Here is a 19,267-nt window from a genome sequence, read left to right on the forward strand (position 1 = left end):
TCGAACACTGTATATATATATATAGAGCTCCAGAGTGTGTGTGTGTGTGTGTGTGTGTGTGTGTGTGTGTGTGTGTGTGTGTGTGTGTGTGTGTGTGTGTGTGTGTGTGTGTGTGTGTGTGTGTGTGTCAGTAGCAGTGTTTATGGGTGAATCATGTGTGTGTAGCAGCAGAGTTTGTGTGTGTAGAGCTGATGTGTTGTGGGTGTGGGTGTGTGTAGAGCTGCTGTGTTGTGTGTGTGTAAAGCTGCTGTGTTGTGTGTGTAGCGCTGCTGTGTTGTGTGTGTAGAGGTGCTGTGTTGTGTGTGTGTATGTGTAGATGTGCTGTGTTGTGTCTAGAGCTCGTGTGTGTGTGTGTGTGTGTGTGTGTGTGTGTGTGTGTGTGTGTGTGTGTGTGTGTGTGTGTGTGTGTGTGTGTGTGTGTGTGGTGTGCTTGTGTGTAGAGGTGCTGTGTTGTGTGTGTGGTGTGCTGTTGTGTGTGTGTAGCAGCAGTTTGTGTGTGTGTGTGTGTGTGTGTGTGTGTACACAGAGGGGGCGGCAGTGTGTGGATATAGATATCTACAGTGTAAGCGTATATAGGAGGTGGTTTCATGTATTTACCATTTTATTTTAATAAAAAAATCTATTTAACTATACAAAAGTGTCTATTATTTATGAAATAAGCCTACATTTAGCCTATAATAGTAATAATCCCTGAAGAACAGGGCATTACGGGCCAATAATGCCCTGGCTGGGTTAAAGACCCTCGGCTTCGCCTCGGGCCTTCAACTCTTCCAGCCAGGGCATTATTGGCCAGTAATGTCCTGTTCTTCGGGGATTATTACTTAAGTATATCATCCCAAACTCTTTGCCTGCACAGATTTAAGGGACTAGCAGCATGCTCAGTAAAGGTCAGAGGTTACCAGAATACTAAAGGTGGGTTATGTATTTTGCAAGGAATGTGTATAGAGAATGGGTTTGTGCTCAAGTGCTTGGTCCCACGTAGATAATAGTTATAAGTGATCAAAGAGAAGACAGTCCATGGGGTCTATAGATCCATAATTCAGTGATACCAGTGATCAATCATTGAAACCTATATAAGGGCTCTATAACTCCCTGAAGCTGGAGAGAAGAATAAATTATACCTTTCCCCTCCTCATTGGGATGGCCCTATAGGTAAATCATAAAGTACTCACTGTATGTCCCCAGATGTCTCCTCAGGCATGCAGCCGTAGCAGACTCCAGAGATATCCCAAAAAAGTATCATTCCAGCGCACAGCAACAGAGAGCCAGGTCATAAAAATAAGATTCTTTATTTAAGCTGCATTAAAAAAACGTAGGATGCAACACTCCTACGCGTTTCGTGCGTGACCGCATGAAATGCGTAGAAGTGTTGCATCCTCCGTTTTTTTTTTAATGCAGCTTAAATAAAGAATCTTATCTTTATGACCTGGCTCTCTGTTGCTGTGCACTGGAACTATACTTTTTGGGAGTTATGTATTTTGCAAAGGCATCAATGCATGATTGTAATCTTTTCAATAAACAATCTATACTGGTAATTGTTGGGACTGTGCCAGAGTTAGACCAGTTGAATCTCTGAGACCTCAGACAGGAAGGATCTTGCTGTAAGTTGCATAAAAGTTGAATATCTTAGAATTGTTATATGTACAATATGTTCTGCAAGGAAGCATTTTGAGATTCAAATTGTTAATGGAAGGTCCGACTCGTAAAAAATCTATCCAAATCAGTGAATGTTCACTTTGGAAAAAGGACAACTGTGGAATATGATTTTTATTTAAAAAATATGTATACAATACAAAGAGCTTTTCAAGAATTGTAAAATGGAGATGGCAGTCTTTGACTTTATAGGGGGAAAAATGTACAGTAAAGGTAGTAATGTAGAACCTTTAAAGTCGTGATGGTAGATAAAGTGGGTACACCAAAGAAGATATTAAATATCGTCTTGGTGATAAAAGGTATTAAAGGATATGCTAATCAGGTTAAAACATGCAGAATATTGACCCCAATATAGACCTGATTTATGGAAATAATTTTATTATTTTGCCTTGTGAAGCATACCTAGTAAATGCACTGTTTCCCCCCCTGGATCTGCATACATTCAGATTTGTCACATAGTTTAGCATTATACAACAAAGTTGTATGTCTTTTTCAACATTATCTACTGTGTTAGAATTTAGTCCCTAACTCATTATTGTTTGTATCCATAAAAAAAGCAGTTTTACAACGTCTACAAGAGTTCATAGTTGTGTCTAGAAATTCTCAAAGTGATGGCTAAAATGGGCCTGGTCCCGTTTGTTGAGTAGCTGACAAGCCTTCTCCACGTTTTTGGTCATTCCAGGTGGTCCACAGCTGAAAACTCCAATTTTATGAACCTTAAAGAAAGAAATAGGGTTATCAATTATACTGGCATCCAGTAAACAATTCTCCATTTTATAAACTGTACCTGTATGTACTGTATGTATGTCTTTATTTATATAGCGCCATTAATGAACATAGCGATTATAGCAGTAATACACACGTGACAATCATATAAATAACAAATACAAACAACACATAAAGGGAAGAAGTGCTTCAGACATAAAAGTAACATTTAGGAATAGGAGTCCCGGCTCCGAAGAGCTTACAATCTCAGTTTTAGTAGTCAAATTGGTCCTGGGGAAATGTCGATTTGTTGTAGGTTGTGATACCTTTTAGGGGTTCAGTACAATTCTTCATGGATTAAATGATAGTGTGTAAAAATGTCACTCAAAGCAGACGTTTTGAAAAGCGCTGAGAATCTGTATTTTATAATGTTATCTACTATATGTAGAACTCTAATATTAGTCCCATAAAATATATCACAATCATTATAAATATACTTAGAAACCATAAGCACATACAGTATTCTACAACATAAAAGAAAAAGAAGTAGAATTACAGTGATAAGAATGACAATTATAACCTTTCTTCCCGTTCCCATTTATATCATGGAGTATGACTATAATTACGATTTTCCATGGTAGGCCACCAACACAACCATTTGTCTTTACATACAGTACAGTAGGCTACTATAGAACTTCAGAATTCTCTAAACATTTTGTGGTAAAGTCTACTCGTTATTTATAGAACTCTCCACTTATGAAAGTCATCAAATAATCTTAGAATAGTTCCACTGCAGCGGGGGCCAGCTGACACAATATGAAATGCAGTCGGCACTAACCGGTCTCTGAAATTATATCTAACAGTTGGAACCTGCCAATGCAATTGCTCATATTTTCGTAGCTTGAAGTTTTTTTTAAAGATTTTTCATTGAGCTTTATAAGGTTTGGAGAGAAAAAGCCATACTACCCATATAAAGAAATATGATTCACAAGCAATGCAAACTTTCACATTGTGACGGATGCTTTTTTATGAAGTTCTTTCATATTTATATTCTTTAAAACAGTTAATTAAAAAAAAAGTATATGCACTGTATACCAGTCTGCAAATCTGTGTATCCAAAGAAATATATTTCAGCTGAAATGATATCTGCACAATTTTGTTATGTATGTATGTATGTATAGTAGCTTTACTACTTTTGTTTGGCTATTGCAGAACTGAAAACGATGTGTTACAATAAAAACTGGATTACTTGCAGAACGTGACACCATTTCTCAAACACCATGGAACAGATGAACGTGGATTTTCAAGATCACAAAAGAACCTTCATCTGATATTGGGCCACATTTACAGAGCCATGCTACTCCATAAGATACCTTTAGCATGGCTTATAAATAATGCCCTTTATGGCCCTTTCATGTGAATGGAATTTAAGGTGTCTTCAAGCTTTGAAGGTGTCCAATCAAGTACATTGGCTTAGTAAATATATGACTCTTTATGGCCATGAAAAGGACCATAAGAAGTCTTCAAGCATGGGTGTTTTTCTTATGGTGTTGTAAATACTGCCCATTGGCCCTTTTTTCCAAGCAGTCCTCTGCCATCAGAAACCTTCTGGCGTTGGAATATACTGTATTGTATTGTATGTCTTTATTTATATAGCGCCATAAATGTACATAGCGCTTCACAGTAGTAATACATATCATATAAATAACAAATAATATAAATTACAGGTCATGGGAATAAGTGCTTCAGACATAAAAGTAACATTAAGGAAGAGGAGTCTCTGCTCCGAGGAGCTTACAATCTAATTGGTAGGTAGGGAGAACGTACAGAGACAGTAGGAGGGAGTTCTGGTAAGTGCGTCTGCAGGGGGCCAAGCTTTATGTATCATGTGTCCAGGATTATTCAGTGCTATTCATATGCTTCTTTAAGCAGATGAGTCTTAAGGTGAGTCTTAAAGGTGGATAGAGAGGGTGCTAGTCGGGTATTGAGGGGAAGGGCATTCCAGAGGTGAGGGGCAGAAAGTGAGAAAGGTATACCGTAGAGTCCATTTGCTTGAATGCCCCACAAAGAGCCTTATGGCAGAAGACTGCTTAGTGAATACGAGCCATTATCTGTGCCGACACCTATATTATGTGCTCTAAAATGAATTGAGCCATCAGAAATAGGCTATACAGACATACCCCGCTATACAGACCTTCACTTTACGGACTCGCGAGTACGGACATATTTACAATAGCACCATCCCCATGTATCCGTACGCTCGCTTCGCAAGTACGGACACTTATTCAGCCCTACAGACCGCCGTAGTTGTGTGACGCGCTGATTCCCCTCGCCCAATTGGAAAACGGCAGCTTGCGCAAGCAATACCGGCTTCCTACCTCTACCGAAGTGAAAAAAGGCAGTGCTTCACTTTAAGGGCATTTTCGCTTTACATCCATGCTCTGGACCCATTGCGTACGTTAATGCGGGGTACGCCTGTACTTTACCACTGAACAAATTGAATACTGTTAAAGTACTCATTTTTGGTTTGTTTACTTTAGTTCATTCCAGAGTGAGCAAAAATAGTTTGTTCTAAATTGTCTGCATTAAATAGGTTTGATGAAAAATAAATGATGTAGTTTAATTTATCTACAGTGGCTACAATATAACTGGATGTATCAGCCGGGAAAGTTATCGATATTAGTAAACACTCACCTCAGGATGAACTTCCTGCAGTGAAAGGAAAAATTGCTCAAACTGTGGTCTTCCAAAATGTGTGATAGAGCGTAAACCAGTGAACAGGCTGCGATTCAGGACTTTCTGGAAGTGACGTTCACAGATGTACTGAAATAGGAAATACAGCATGGGTTATCAAAAAATTATATTTATGAAGTCAGTTTAGATCCAGTACATGCTTTAAAAGTTAGTTTACTTGGGAATAAACTGCTACTTTCTTCACTATCGCCAAAACGGTCTTTCAGTGAATCTGAACAATTGACAGTATTCTCGTCTGCAGCAGCTAAGCAGTCAGGTAAAATCTCTCCAACTATACTGTAGGTTCACCGAAACTATATCATAGTCACATAGTTACATAGACGATGAGGTTGATAAAAGATATATGTCCATCAAGTTCAACCAATGCTAAATTTACACAACAGATACCTATCCTATATTTTGATTTACAGTATATTTATCCAGAGGAAGGCAAACAAAACCCCCACTAAAACATCATCCAATTATGTCTCATAAAGGCAAAAATAAATATCTTCCTGACTCAAAATATTGGTAATCAGATTTCTCCCTGGATCAACGTGCCCAAAACTGTACTACATATTCATATCGTACAGGTTATTGTCACAGTTTATTCTGGAGGCCAGGGTCATGTGTAGGATGATTAGCCCAGATAGGTTCAACTTGTTCCTTCTACAAGCACAACAAGTTATTTGTCTTTCTTCACTTTATTGAGAAAAGGCATGGATTAACAAAGGCACTTGTGGATGATGGTGTTGGGAGAGAATGTCTCTATGGTGCGTGCGCTTGATAGTGGGGAAAGGTGAAAAAGGATAAGTCCTTGCCAGTAGAGCAAATTACAGGAGGGTACTCACTCAGCCAGTGGTGAAGGTGGAAAAGAAAGTGCCAGTGTATTCTGGGTAGCAAGATAGCCTGGGGACAGACCATCTGTAGGCAAGGCAGAGGGGGAGAAGGCAGACTAGCCCATTCTCACAGAAAAGCTGAGGTTGCTGTAGCAACTCACTGACATAATGCAGAGACAGGGATCACAACACTGTGTCTAACACACAGGCACTGTGAGTGTACAGAGCAAAATACATGCAGCTGGAATGAGAACATGACAAGCAGAAGCTGCAAAGGAAGGGGGGGGGGCGGTGAAACAGAAATGTGGTTCTTGTTCCATGACACAGTTCATAAAGGATATACATGATGTCAATTAAGGGCCAATCATTTTTGTCAAAAGTTAGTTTACTTGAAAATAAGTGTTTATTTATTCAGTTTTCAAGTTTTTCCAAAACGTTGTGGTGAAAGCAGATGCCCCGTTTGGAGTTGGGAATTTCCCCATTTTGGGGATATTACTCAGGCAGGAAAAATTAAGCGTGTGTGAAAGAAGAGAGCGATAAATAACCAACAATGGAATAATAGAAAGTCTTTGGATAAGTAGTGAAGTCACTGCAGTGCTTGAGCTGATCTGCAAAGACAACACTTGTACTGTAGCACAGAAACATGTGCAGTACAGTACGCATTTGCACGAAGGAGTGTGTTTGAATAAAGAGGTTCAAGTCCCAAGATAATTGACCATTTAGAAAATAAGTTATAACATCTTCAATGTAAGAGGGCTTATGTTTATAGGACATACAACAGTGAGAATGAAAGTGACATAGGGAAAGATTTAGTAAACCTCACTGCACTGTACCACTTATTATAACTCAGTATCGTAGCTTCTGATTTGTATTGTATGTCTTTATATTGCGCCATTAATGTACATAGCGCTTCACAGCAGTAATACACGTGGTAATCAAATAAATAACAGATAATATAAATAACAGATCATGGGAATAAGTGCTTTAGACATAAAAGTAACATTAAGGAAGAGAAGTCCCTGCCCCGAGGAGCTTACAGTCTAATTGGTAGGTAGGGAGAACGTACAGAGACAGTAGGAGGGAGTTCTGGTAAGTGCGTCTGCAGGGGGCCAAGCTTTATGTATCGTGTGTTCAGAATATCCACAGTGCTATTCATATGCTTCTTTAAGCAAGTGTGTCTTAAGGTGGGTCTTAAAGGTGGATAGAGAGGGTGCTAGTCGGGTACTGAGGGGAAGGGCATTCCAGAGGTGTGGGGCAGCCAGTGAAAAAGGTTTAAGGTGGGAGAGGGCTTTAGATACAAAGGGGGTAGAAAGAAGACATCCTTCAGAAGAACGCAAGAGTCTGGATGGTGCATAACGAGAAATTAGGGCTGAGATGTAAGGAAGGGCAGAACAGGGTAAAGCTTTAAAAGTGAGGAGAAGAATGGAGTGTGAGATGCGAGATTTGATCGGAAGCCAGGAGAGGGATTTCATGAGGGGAGATGCTGAGACAGATCTAGGAAAGAGTAGAGTGATTCTGGCAGCAGCATTTAGGATAGATTGTAGAGGAGACAGGCGAGAGGCAGGAAGGCCGGACAGCAGGAGGTTACAGTAATCAAGACGGGAGAGAATGAGGGCCTGAGTCAGAGTTTTAGCAGTCGAGCAACAGAGGAATGGGCGTATCTTTGTTATATTGCAGAGGAAAAAGCGACAGGTTTTAGATATGTTTTGAATGTCTGGGGCAAATGTGAGAGAGGAGTCGAGTGTGACCCATAGGCAGCATGCTTGGGCTACTGGGTGAATGATTGTAGTTCCAACAGTAATGTGGAAGGAGGTAGTAAGGCCAGGTTTGGGAGGAAGTATGAGGAGCTCTGTTTTAGCCATGTAGAGTTTAAGGTGGCGGAGGGCCATCCAGGATGATATAGCAGAGAGGCATTCAGAAACTTTGGTTTGTACAGCAGGTGTAAGGTCGGGTGTTGAAAAGTACATTTGTGTGTCGTCAGCATAGAGGTGATATTTAAACCCAAAAGATGTTATTAGGTCACCTAGAGAGAGTGTGTACAGAGAAAAGAGAAGAGGTCCCAGGACAGAGCCCTGGGGTACCCCCACAGAGAGATCAATAGAGGAGGAGCTGTTAGCAGAAGAGACACTGAAAGTACGATGGGAGAGGTAGGATGAGATCCAGGATAGAGCTTTGTTCCGAATACCAAGAGTATGGAGAATGTGAAGGAGAAGAGGGTGGTCCACAGTGTCAAATGCTGCAGAGAGGTCGAGTAATATGAGCAGAGTGTAATGACCTCTGTCTTTGGCAGCATAGAGGTCGTTAGTTATTTTAGTGAGGGCTGTTTCCGTGGAGTGAGCAGTGTGGAAGACAGATTGTAGAGGGTCTAGGAGAGAATAGGTGTTGAGAAAATGGAGCAAGCGAGAGAACACAAGACGTTCAATGAGTTTAGAGGCAAAAGGCAGGTGGGAGACAGGTCGATAGTTAGAAAGACAGGTAGGGTCAAGCTTGCTGTTTTTCAGTAATGGTATGACTGTTGCATGTTTGAAGGAGGATGGAAAGGTTCCAGAGCAGAGGGAGGAGTTAAAAATGTGTGTGAGCGTAGGGATTATAGTAGGAGCAAGAGGTTTAAGGAGATGGGAGGTAATGGGGTCAAGAGAGCAAGTGGTAGAGGGAGAAGAGGCTATCAACAGCGACACATCCTCCTCTGAGACAGTGGAAAAAGAGTCAAGGAAGGCAGGAGGAGAGTTAGGAAGAGGTGTAGGATGGGAGCAAGAAACAGAGGGGATCTTCTGCCGTATGGATTCCACCTTTTCCTTAAAATAGTCAGCAAAGTCCTGAGCGGAGATGGAGGAAGGAGAGGCAGCTGAGGGTGGTTTGAGTAGAGTATCAAAGAATTTATTTAATAAATGATGTCTGACTGCATGACACTATACCCTCCAAATGTACCTTTTTAACACCCGTTTATCATGTCCTGTACTTACAGTAATAAACTCAGCCGTACTTGTTATACCTATTTCTGCCTGCGGTTGAAGCTTGGAAACTTCAGCAAATTAAGGCATTTGGGAGATTGATGACTTCTTTTGTGTGCGTATATATTTCTCATGTTAGGGACACCCTGCACATCATTGACTCGATCTCTGGGTTTACAGTAAGTGGAAATCTTCTTATAAATGTGTGTCTGCTGTGTGTGTTTTGTGTGCGTGTGTGTCTCCTGCGTGTGTGTGGCGATGTATGTTGTGTGTGTTTTTTGCGTGTATGTTTGTGTGTATGTACAGAGAGAGGCTACATTGTGTTTGTGTAAAGTGGGGGGCTGCATTGTGTGTTTGTGTGTATAGAGGGGCTGTAGTGTGTGTGTGTGTGTGTGTGTGTGTGTGTGTGTGTGTGTGTGTGTGTGTGTGTGTGTGTGTGTGTGTGTGTGTGTGTGTGTGTGTGTGTGTGTGTGTATATATATATATATTTATGCTTTAGTGTATTTACAATTTCATTTTAATATTTTAATAAACAAGTACAGTAAATGTATAAGAAAATGTAGAATAGCATGTTGATTAAATCAATATGACTGTACAACGTGGCTATCTAAGAAAAAAACAAAACAAAATTTAGCCTATAATAGTAATAGTCCCCTCAGAACAGGGCATTACTGGCCAATTATGCTCTGACTGTGTGTTTAAGTCCCTCGGCCTTTCTGCTAAAAATTATAATAAAGCCCTGGTAGAAGAGTCATTTTAAAAGCTAAATCCCTTGACAGAACAGTTCTTCTGTCTAAATATAAAGATAGAACTTCAAACTCTTCGATTAGATCATCCAATAAGAACCAATCCAGTGATTTCTCGTCTTCCTTTATTACTAAATTCAACCAGTCTGGATCTGGGATTAGGGGCATACTGTACAAGAGAAACACTGGAACTTTTTGGCTTGTGATCCAATACTGAATGGACATATTCCTGCCAAACCTAGTGTCATTTTTCGCAAAGCTAAGAGTGTCAACAACATTCTAGCACCAAGTAGATTAAAGACCATTATTCCTGAATCTGACTATTCAGATCATTCTTTGCGAAGAATAGGTCATTTGAAACCATGATACTCTCTCCAACCAGGTAACTCGCCTTCTCTACAGATGTAGCACGTCTCATTGACTCCAGAACCATGGCTAAAAAATAACAAGGCCACGACTCAGGAGGCAGTGTCTGCCACAACAGTGCTGTGGGGGGTCCATGCTTCCGGATTGGACCCCCAGCCCCCACACCGTTAATCCTCTGGCAGCCACGGTTGCATTTCACACAGCTTGCCCCGGTGCCGAAGACTGCCTGGCTTGGAACCTCTGTACCTTCCATGTCACCTGATTTCCCCTCCCCCTACACTCATCTAATATACATATTTTACAAATTCAATACCAAACACAAAACATTTTTTTGATACCAAAGAAAGTGCCCATCTTTACCTTTAAAGGATCGTACAGTAATTAGAAAGTGATTTAAAAGTTGCAGTGATTTCCGAAGTCACTGTATACTGTAGCTCATCTCTTTAAAAGGGACTAGAAACTTTTGTAATGTGCATTTTTATTTTTTGCATTCATTTCTTACCAGCATAGTCGTGCGGAGATCAAACTTTTCAGCAAGCTGAGTAATGTAGATGTGGACGGACACCAAATCACTCTTATCGTTCTCCTCTACCTCTCGAATGATGTCAGCCACCCACTCGAACTGGCGCTGAGTGCGTGTCACCCATATAAAATACACCTACAAAAGCAATTCAGACTTTTCATTTCAGCCCAGTACAGTAACCTCCGTTTGTGAATGGTTAACTTTTTTTTTTAAAAGCTTATTCTTTTTATAAAGCAATATTGTACTATTTGCTTTTTTCATTTTGATATATCTGGTAGTTCTTCCTATACTCTGGATTACATATTGGAGACAGAGTCCGCTTAAAGTTGTTTTTACAATCCAAATGCCTGATTATCTCCCTCAACACTGAGATATTCCACACCCGTACTTTAACCAGCTGAATTCTTTCCAAACAGTGTTACACCACATATTTCTGTTTTCTATTCCACATATTCCCTGGGACACTTTGCGCTGTAGATACTGTTTTTCTCTGTATTTGCCAAGACGATTGGAAAAGCGTCTTCTTTCTACGGAGCTTCACTACTCCCAAGGATTGTATTTTTACGGATTCCTTTCTGCACTTTGTTGCACATATAAATTCATTTACTTTTCACATTTATTCATCATCAATTTATAAGTGATAGATGCGCTTGAATTTCTTCTTTTTTTTTTTTTTTACATTTCTTATATATGCAAAAAAATGTACGTAAATGCCTGCAACATATTGCTGTAATATATCTAATATTTACTTCTGAGACTCAAAAATGCGAGTAGCTATATATTGTATATACATACAGTACAGTATGTAGCCAACGTTATTTCAACCCATGGTGTGTTCCCGTTGGTAACATGGTGCGATAGCCATGCCCCTTCTCACACGTGTCTAATTCAAAAAAATTTTTTTAGAAACAATGTATAAAAAAAATTATAAAAACAATTTTATACTTGACTACACTCTCTCCTCCACTCCCTGCTTCTAAGGTCCATTATTATACTTTTATAGTAAGGGAGTTTCACTGAAATAAAAACATTGTAACTGCAAAATATTGTAACAGCAGTAGGCTGTTTCTCTTGTAATATTTACATGTACTGAGTGCTGACTTAGTGATTTGGCCACAATATTGGCACAACTTGCCTACACTATCTACTGCATAGACAAAGCATGCACACAGGATCCTGTAAGCAAAAAAAAACGCCCATTGCAGATACCTGTAGTCAAGGTCCGATCTGATTTTTTAGCCTTTCGTTCATGTGAAGACAGCCCCCCACCCTCTTCTTAAATTCAAATTCAAAGATACACATATGCATTCCATAGACGCATGTACATAGACAAATCATGCACACAGTACCTTAAGTCTTTATTTCTTCAAGTATTAAAGTATAGGAAATATAGGCAAAGTGACTCATTGATTAAAAAATATATAAATATTACTAAGAACAGCCGAATTACCAGAAGCTAGAACTTATTAAAAATCTTAATTAAAATTCCAATTAATTCATTCTCTTTCTCTGCTCATTCTCTTTCTGTGTCCCAAATATGTAACATTCTTTAACATAATTTTATCCTCTTATGTTCCACATGTCCCTCGTTTTTATATCTCTTCACTAAAGTGTTACAGTTAATAAATGATAATGGCTATATATTTTAATGGAAGTTAATTAATAATAATGCAACTTACTGAATGTACCCATGAGTGTACTGTACCAACCCCTTCTCAGTCTTTCTCCTACACCCTTTTCTGTACCCTATAACTTTAACCTTTCTGGTTCCTCATCCTCATTTTTTTTGTAAACACCCAGAGAGGGGATCCATTTGCTCAACTCTGACATTGTAATTAAACAATTTCCCCAGTTTCATGTTTGTGTATCAATATAATGTCCTCACCTTTTTGCACAGTATCTTCGAGTTGACAGATGATTTGAAAACCAAATCTTTAAGAATAGACGCAAAGGGAGTAACCCCTATTCCTCCTCCAACCAGAACAGACACTTCATATTTGTTCCATTCTTGGTGCCCTTCTCCAAAAGGTCCATCCAGGTATATCTAAAAAGACATTATTTTGTATAGTATTACAAATTGGCATGTACATTACATAGTTACATAGTAGATGAGGTTGAAAAAAGACATATGTCCATCAAGTTCAACCTATGCTAAATTTAGACGACAGATACTTTATCCTATTCTTGTACTTGAAGTATATTGATCCAGAGGAAGGCAAACAAAAAAGCCCAGTGAGATATATAATTACTCCAAATATGCGCAATCAGCTTACTCCCTGGATCAACATTCTTACCATGTTTACTTATTTGGTATATCCCTGGATACCTTTCCTTTCTAAAAAAGATGTCCAATCTGTTTTTGGAGATATTTATTATATCTGCCTTCAGTCTCCATGGGTAATGAATTCCACATTTTAACTGCCCTTACTGTAAAGAACCCTTTCCTTTGTTGCTTGTGAACAAGCACCGGAGTTCGTTTTTTGGAGTGAGGGGATACAATTCAAGCCATAGGAGCAGCAAGAGAAGGGAGAATAATTCATTTCTGCAACACTAGGAAGCAAGAGCGCGGACTGAACTTTCTTTGTTTGCTTTTGAAGCTACTGCGTGGCTATGGGCACTATCTTTCTCCATCACGGATTCTCCTTATTTATCCCCATATAACTTGTAAGTTGCCTGTTTATTCTTGTTTCCCAAATGCATAACCTGACATTTATCTGTATTAAACCTCATCTGCCATTTACCTGCCCACGTTTCCATTCTATCCAAGTCCTTCTGGAGAGAAATTACATTCTACTACTGTACACAATTTAGTGTCATCAGCAAAGATGGAGACTTTGCTCTCTATGCCAACCTCAAGGTCATTAATAAACAAGTTAAAAAGCACGGGTCCCAGTACCGATCTTACAGAGACTATCCAATGTAAACTCCCTAGGAGCCGAGCAGGGAGGGTTAAACTAAAAACAGATGCAAAGCACTTTGCAATGATAAAAAGAAAGTAGAACTTTATTTTTTAATTGTTAGTAGATCCTTTTGCTGATTTAAGCTTTCTACGCTTAATGTACGGCATACAACAAGTATCTCTGTGTGTATGCAAACAATTATTGCTCACCAACCAGACCACCATGAAATCCCCATGAGTTAGGGAGGTGAGAACTTGGCTACTAGAAGCTTCTTCTGACTAAGCCATGTGATGCAAAACGCACATTAAATGTAGGAAGATGCTGAGAAAATAATGACCTATGTTATTTAGAGATCCACTGTTAATTACTATACCTGATTTTACATTTCAATTTTTTTTTCATTATGAACTTGATGCCTAATTTAGGATTATTTGTTTAATTATTTAATGATATATATATATATATATATATATATATATATATATATATATATATATATATATATATATATATATATATATATATATATATATATATATATATATATTGGGGATGTATCATGAGTGATTATCCGGTTTATGCTTTTCATACATGTATATATTTATTGCTCTCAAGTTACTTAGCATAAGGAGACTAGTCCTATTTTATGGTTAGTAATACAGCTCAACCCCGTTAAAGCGTGATCTGCTACAACGCGGATCCGCTTATAACGCGGTCTGAGCGTGGCTCCCGAATTAGAACATCTAAAAAAAAAAATCAAAAACTTTATTGCTAACAGACACACACGGGGATGGATGGACGGACACACACACACACAATAAAAATATATGGTATAACAGATTTAAATTTTGACAACAGTCCTGGCTTTCCTGCTCCCACCCCTCTGGATGCAGGGGTCTACAACTCCCACAGTGGGGACACAAACTGCTCTGATGATTTGGAGCTTGTCATGTTTGTCATTGCCAATCCCGTTTTTTCACTTACATCTCATTTTTCTGCTGTATTTTTGTTATTAGGGAGATCACACTAAAGTATACTTGGAAGGTGACGACTGTAAGAGGGGACAAATGCTGTGCTGGCTCCTGTGACTCCCTATAGGGAGTCTTTGCACCCCAATGCTTCCCACAGCCAGTAATAAGAAGTCATTCCGTCCCCCCAGACTACAAATCACCAGCATACTGTGTGACTGACAAACAAACACACACACACACACACACACACACACACACACACACACACACACACACACACACACACACACACACACACACACACACACACACACACACACACACACACACTTACCTTCTCCACTTTCTTGGGCCCCTTCACCAGTTCATGCCACTTAGGGATAGTTCCTCCGTCGCACCCCATGTTATTCCCCCAAACAAACACCTCTGACACAAAAGACAACCTCCGCTTCCGACAACAACGAGCTCCAAGTCATCTAGCCTACTGACTACTTCCGCACGGCCATATTGCTACACTCGAGAGAGTGCGGATCTTCTTACACCCGAGAGAGCGTGGCCGTGAATAGGTACAGTTATTTAAACATCATTTTGTGAGGAAATCAAGAGGAATCTAAAGCTTCGAAACTATTGCCATATATTTATACACATGGAGACAGACAGACACACACACACCACAAGCCCCGCGCGGTGGCCATTTCCCCCCCCTGCGATCCCGGTTATAACGCGGTCGCATCGGGTGGACCCCGTGCACCACATAATAACGGGGTTCAGCTGTAGTATTGTATGTCCACACATGTATTTTCGTTTGGTGGCGATACTACAGGTACAGTATGTACTCTGTACAGTCATCAGTTGTGATTTTATTTTATTATTTTTTATACTTTGGTCCTGAGTACAATTCACCTAATTTTGAAGGCTCCTTTTAAATGTGTATTAACTACAAGAATGTATTCCATGGGAAGAGTTGGTTTCTTTTTCTGATATCCCAAACACTGTAACATTTAAGTATTAGTGGAACTATTATTGACTAAAGTCTCCCAGATGCAAAACTAGGGTAAAACCAGTGCAAAAAAAACCCAGCATAATATTTATCAAAGAAAACGAATCCCATAAAGCAGTCACACTCAAATATGCCATCACAGGCCTTGATACACTGCATGTTTGGTGCAATACTTTTGCACTCTGGGACTTTAGTAAATAAACCTGCGTTTTTTTAACATTTGATAATAGGCATCTAATAGGGCATATGATAACTATGATATTTTCATTATAGGCCACTTTCAAGGAATAATTTCATGGACAGTATAAATAATTTCAAATGATAAAGGGTCATCCTTTGACACACAAAAAAACATTAGTTACAATTAAAAAATATATTTGGAAAATGTAAAAAAGAAAGAAACTGGGGAAGTAACAGTATTTAAAATATATCTCGCTTTTTTTTTTTTAACTTAAAAAGAATTCTGAAATTACCTTTGGGTATCCGCCGAGCTGAGCGACGCTTTGTGGGGAGTATAGCTCCCGCAAGCGTGTGGTCCAGGGCCCTGCAGCTCTGATGTGCAAGGTCAGTGTGTCCTCATGTGGAGCAGTGGTTAAAGTGAATGCATGGTATTCATTGGTCCCTAAAGTAAGGCAGGCAATTTTCACCCACTGACCAGATTTGTATTCAAAATCCCCGGGACGCTGGAATCGAAGGTGAGTGACATCTAGGAGACAAGCAAACAACTGTGATGTCTGCGGAGATTGAACCGTTGAATTTTTTTCTTTAAAAGTTATTAGACAATAGAATTGATTTAGTACAAAGCAATAATAAACATCAATACTTTATCAAGTACCGTATATATATATACTGTAACAAGAAAGTATGTGACAGAGTTATTATTAAGGCCGAAGACACTACTAGTGAGCATGAAAAAACACATATAAAAACGGAAGAATTAAATACTATAGGTGTTTGTGTGCAAGGTTAGAAAATGCACCGGTAATTTAACTTTTGGAGTTCATGTCAGGGGAAACGTTAAGCTTGATTTCAACATATAGGTCTTAGTGAACAGCATATTAAAACAAAGCTCTACGAATGGTCGTTTCACTTCCAGAGGGGCCAGTGCAATCCAGGCCCCTTTGGCAGCGAAAGGTAAAACTGTGTTTCCCTTGCAGCTGGGTCCGATATGGAAAACTTCAGAACCAAGTGGCACATGTATCATGATGATTCAATTTGCACCACAACACAGAGCAGGAATGTTCATCAAATTGAGCAAGTGACATATTATAAGCCTTGTTACTTTTGGCACAGACTTCCGAGAAGCACACCTACAGGGGTCTATTCTGGGAGTACCCAACTGTGACAAACCGCTTCTAAAGTGCACTTTAGAAGCGGATTGGCATGCTTTGCTATCCTGAAAGCCCTTATCGCATGTACAACCCGCATATAAACGGCTTTTTTAGAAGCATTATCACTCTTGCTCTGACAATCTGATCAGTTTGTCAAAAAAAAGCCTCAAACGTGGATTATTTGCCCACAGCTGCTATTCTCGTAGCTTCATATGCAAACCGCTTCTAAATACACTTTTTAACACCACCTAAAGAGTGACAAGATTGATATTGCGAGTTACATCCGGAGCCTGAAAGATAGGTTTGGCTGAGAGAGCAAAACTCAGCCAGACAGGGGAGGGAGTTAGCAACACCCCTGCTCATTCTGCTTCTAAAGCACAAACCGTGCGCTTTGGCTGTTAAACTGTGCGGTCATTTTTTAGCGGTTTGCAATACAGATGTACTGTAGATACAGTAATAGGGTTTTTTTCCCACATTTCATTCTGCTGCTTCTGTACATGCCAAACTGTGCGGTTTGCCAATGACAACTTTAGAGCTACTAGAATAGGCCCCACAGTATTTATTTGACACAAAGAAAAAAGAAAGCTGCACAAGCTTATACTGTAGGTACAAATGTTAATACATCTCATTATCATTCCCCCTGACTAACTCCTCCCCTGGCACCTTCTATAACCCCTCCCCCAAACCGGTCACTGATGCAAGTGGAGCAAAATGAGTCCGTTAAAAGCGTGCAATTAGCACCTGTTTTTGGAGCAATGCCCTTTCCATGCTGAAGATGTACAGTATGAATATATCTGCTCTGAATTAGTTTCATAGTCTCGAGAGGGCATTGGTCTTATTAATGCCACACTGTACCTGCTCTTACATTGAATGCCTGTTAATTATAGTACGCTACTGCTAATGGGAAGCGTATGCCAGTGAGCGCTGCAAGACACAGTTCCCAAATGTACCTGAAGGGAGCAGTTCAGCTTTTGTCACACTGATCTCTGTCTTCTTTCTGCTCAGACTTATCAGGCTGTCCCCCACAAAAACAATAGCGGGAAACATGAAATAAACATAAAATCTTGGCTGCTGAAGTAAGCCAAAACTGCCATGGAACATAATCTGAAAGAGGAGGACAAATGCTGTTAAAATATATAAACAATTCATGTACAGTACATTCCACAATTTAGTATATACTTTATATTTATTTTGTTTTTAAACAAATAATGTATGTAACGTGGTGTCAGAAGCTGGTTATACGGCATAATACATAGGACAAATCAATTGTCCACATTTCAGGGCAAAATCCTGGCCCCCTTATAAAATTGCTTACTCACTTTGAATAAGATTATGGAATTCAGCATTGTATTTTGAGGTGGTGTTTACAATTGCCACTTGGTGGAAAAAAAAACATGGATCAGTAAATCTCCCTCCATATAGGAAGACAACTGAAAAGACTGCTAGAAGAGTAACTTCAAATCCTTATCTTTAAAAACGCTAAAAATCCTATATAAAAACAAGCAGCGTTGACGATGATCATTTGTTTCATCCAATATGGGTGGATGCTTTTGAATATGCACCACCCATCCTGGTCAAGTCTTTTGAATATATGACCGTTCGCTGTGCCATGCATGACAGTCAAACTTTGTATTTTACCCTGTGTATAGACCGCCTGGACACAGGGGGTGATTTTGTGTCTCAGTTGTCGGATGTGGTAACTCCCATATTACTGGAGTTCCATCAATCTCAGGGGCTTGGGAAGCTCAACATGTGGGTTGATGAACCAGACAATGCGGAGGCTAGGGATCTTTTGAATACTAATGGGATCCATGGGATTTAGTCAATTTGTGCATGGCCCGACACATGTGCACACTCAGACACTCGACTTGAACTTCACGCAGGGTGCATCAGTTGGGGAGGCGAAGTTTTCCTACCCCCTGTGGACAGATCACAGGGTGATCCAGGCTCAGATTGGAAGTGCCCCACCAGCCCTTAAACGGAATGGTAGGCCCGGGGCAGCATGGGTATGGAAAGAGAGGCTGCTAGAGCCTTAGGCCCGGGCCATAGAGGGGGGGAGCTGTGCTGAGGCGAGCGGACGCTGAGGCGAGCCTGCAGAAGCTGGGCGATTTCATGCCCATACAGGCGAGCCAGCGTCCACGATCGGAGGTGGGGGGAGACTGTAGGGAAGCGGGGCAGTGATGTCGCTGGGCCAATCGCCCGCGACGCACTGACGTCGACGTCACGGCGCCGACGTCACGGCGCCGTGACGTTGACACAGCCCCACTCTCATTGGAGGGTTTCAGCCGACAGCGCGCTGAAAAACATCTTGGCGCTCGGCTGAAACCTCCAACTCCTCCGCACGCCTGCGGACGCTCGCGTGAGCCCCCTCTCAAGGCATCCTCATTGAGGATGCAGGGGCTCAGCGCGGAGCGTCCACATGCCTCAGCACGGCCTGTCCATCTATGGACACGGCCTTACTGATTCATGCTTTTTTCCCAGCATGTTACCATTTTCATCTCCTTAGTTATAGAAGAGCTTGCAATACAAACTGGGAAACCATATGCAGT

The 19,267-nt window shown here is 40.3% G+C and overlaps 1 protein-coding gene across 2 annotated transcripts in view; it reads right to left on the minus strand.

Annotated features, from left to right (window-relative positions):
- Positions 1-1,749: 1,749 nt before the first annotated feature.
- The window catches only part of LOC142469048 (dual oxidase 1-like), a 125,569-nt gene continuing 108,051 nt past the window's right edge, over positions 1,750-19,267 (minus strand). For both annotated transcript variants that reach the window (XM_075575900.1, XM_075575901.1), the window contains 6 exons: positions 17,669-17,822; positions 15,861-16,093; positions 12,402-12,560; positions 10,496-10,651; positions 5,053-5,181; positions 1,750-2,369 (listed from right to left, as the gene is read on the minus strand). In XM_075575900.1, the coding sequence (XP_075432015.1) occupies positions 2,247-2,369; positions 5,053-5,181; positions 10,496-10,651; positions 12,402-12,560; positions 15,861-16,093; positions 17,669-17,822 (954 nt within the window). In that variant the 3' untranslated portion in view covers positions 1,750-2,246. The remainder of the gene's footprint in view (positions 2,370-5,052; positions 5,182-10,495; positions 10,652-12,401; positions 12,561-15,860; positions 16,094-17,668; positions 17,823-19,267) is intronic.

The sequence above is a fragment of the Ascaphus truei genome, chromosome 18 (genome assembly GCF_040206685.1).
Source record: "Ascaphus truei isolate aAscTru1 chromosome 18, aAscTru1.hap1, whole genome shotgun sequence".
Classification (NCBI taxonomy): Eukaryota; Metazoa; Chordata; class Amphibia; order Anura; family Ascaphidae; genus Ascaphus; species Ascaphus truei.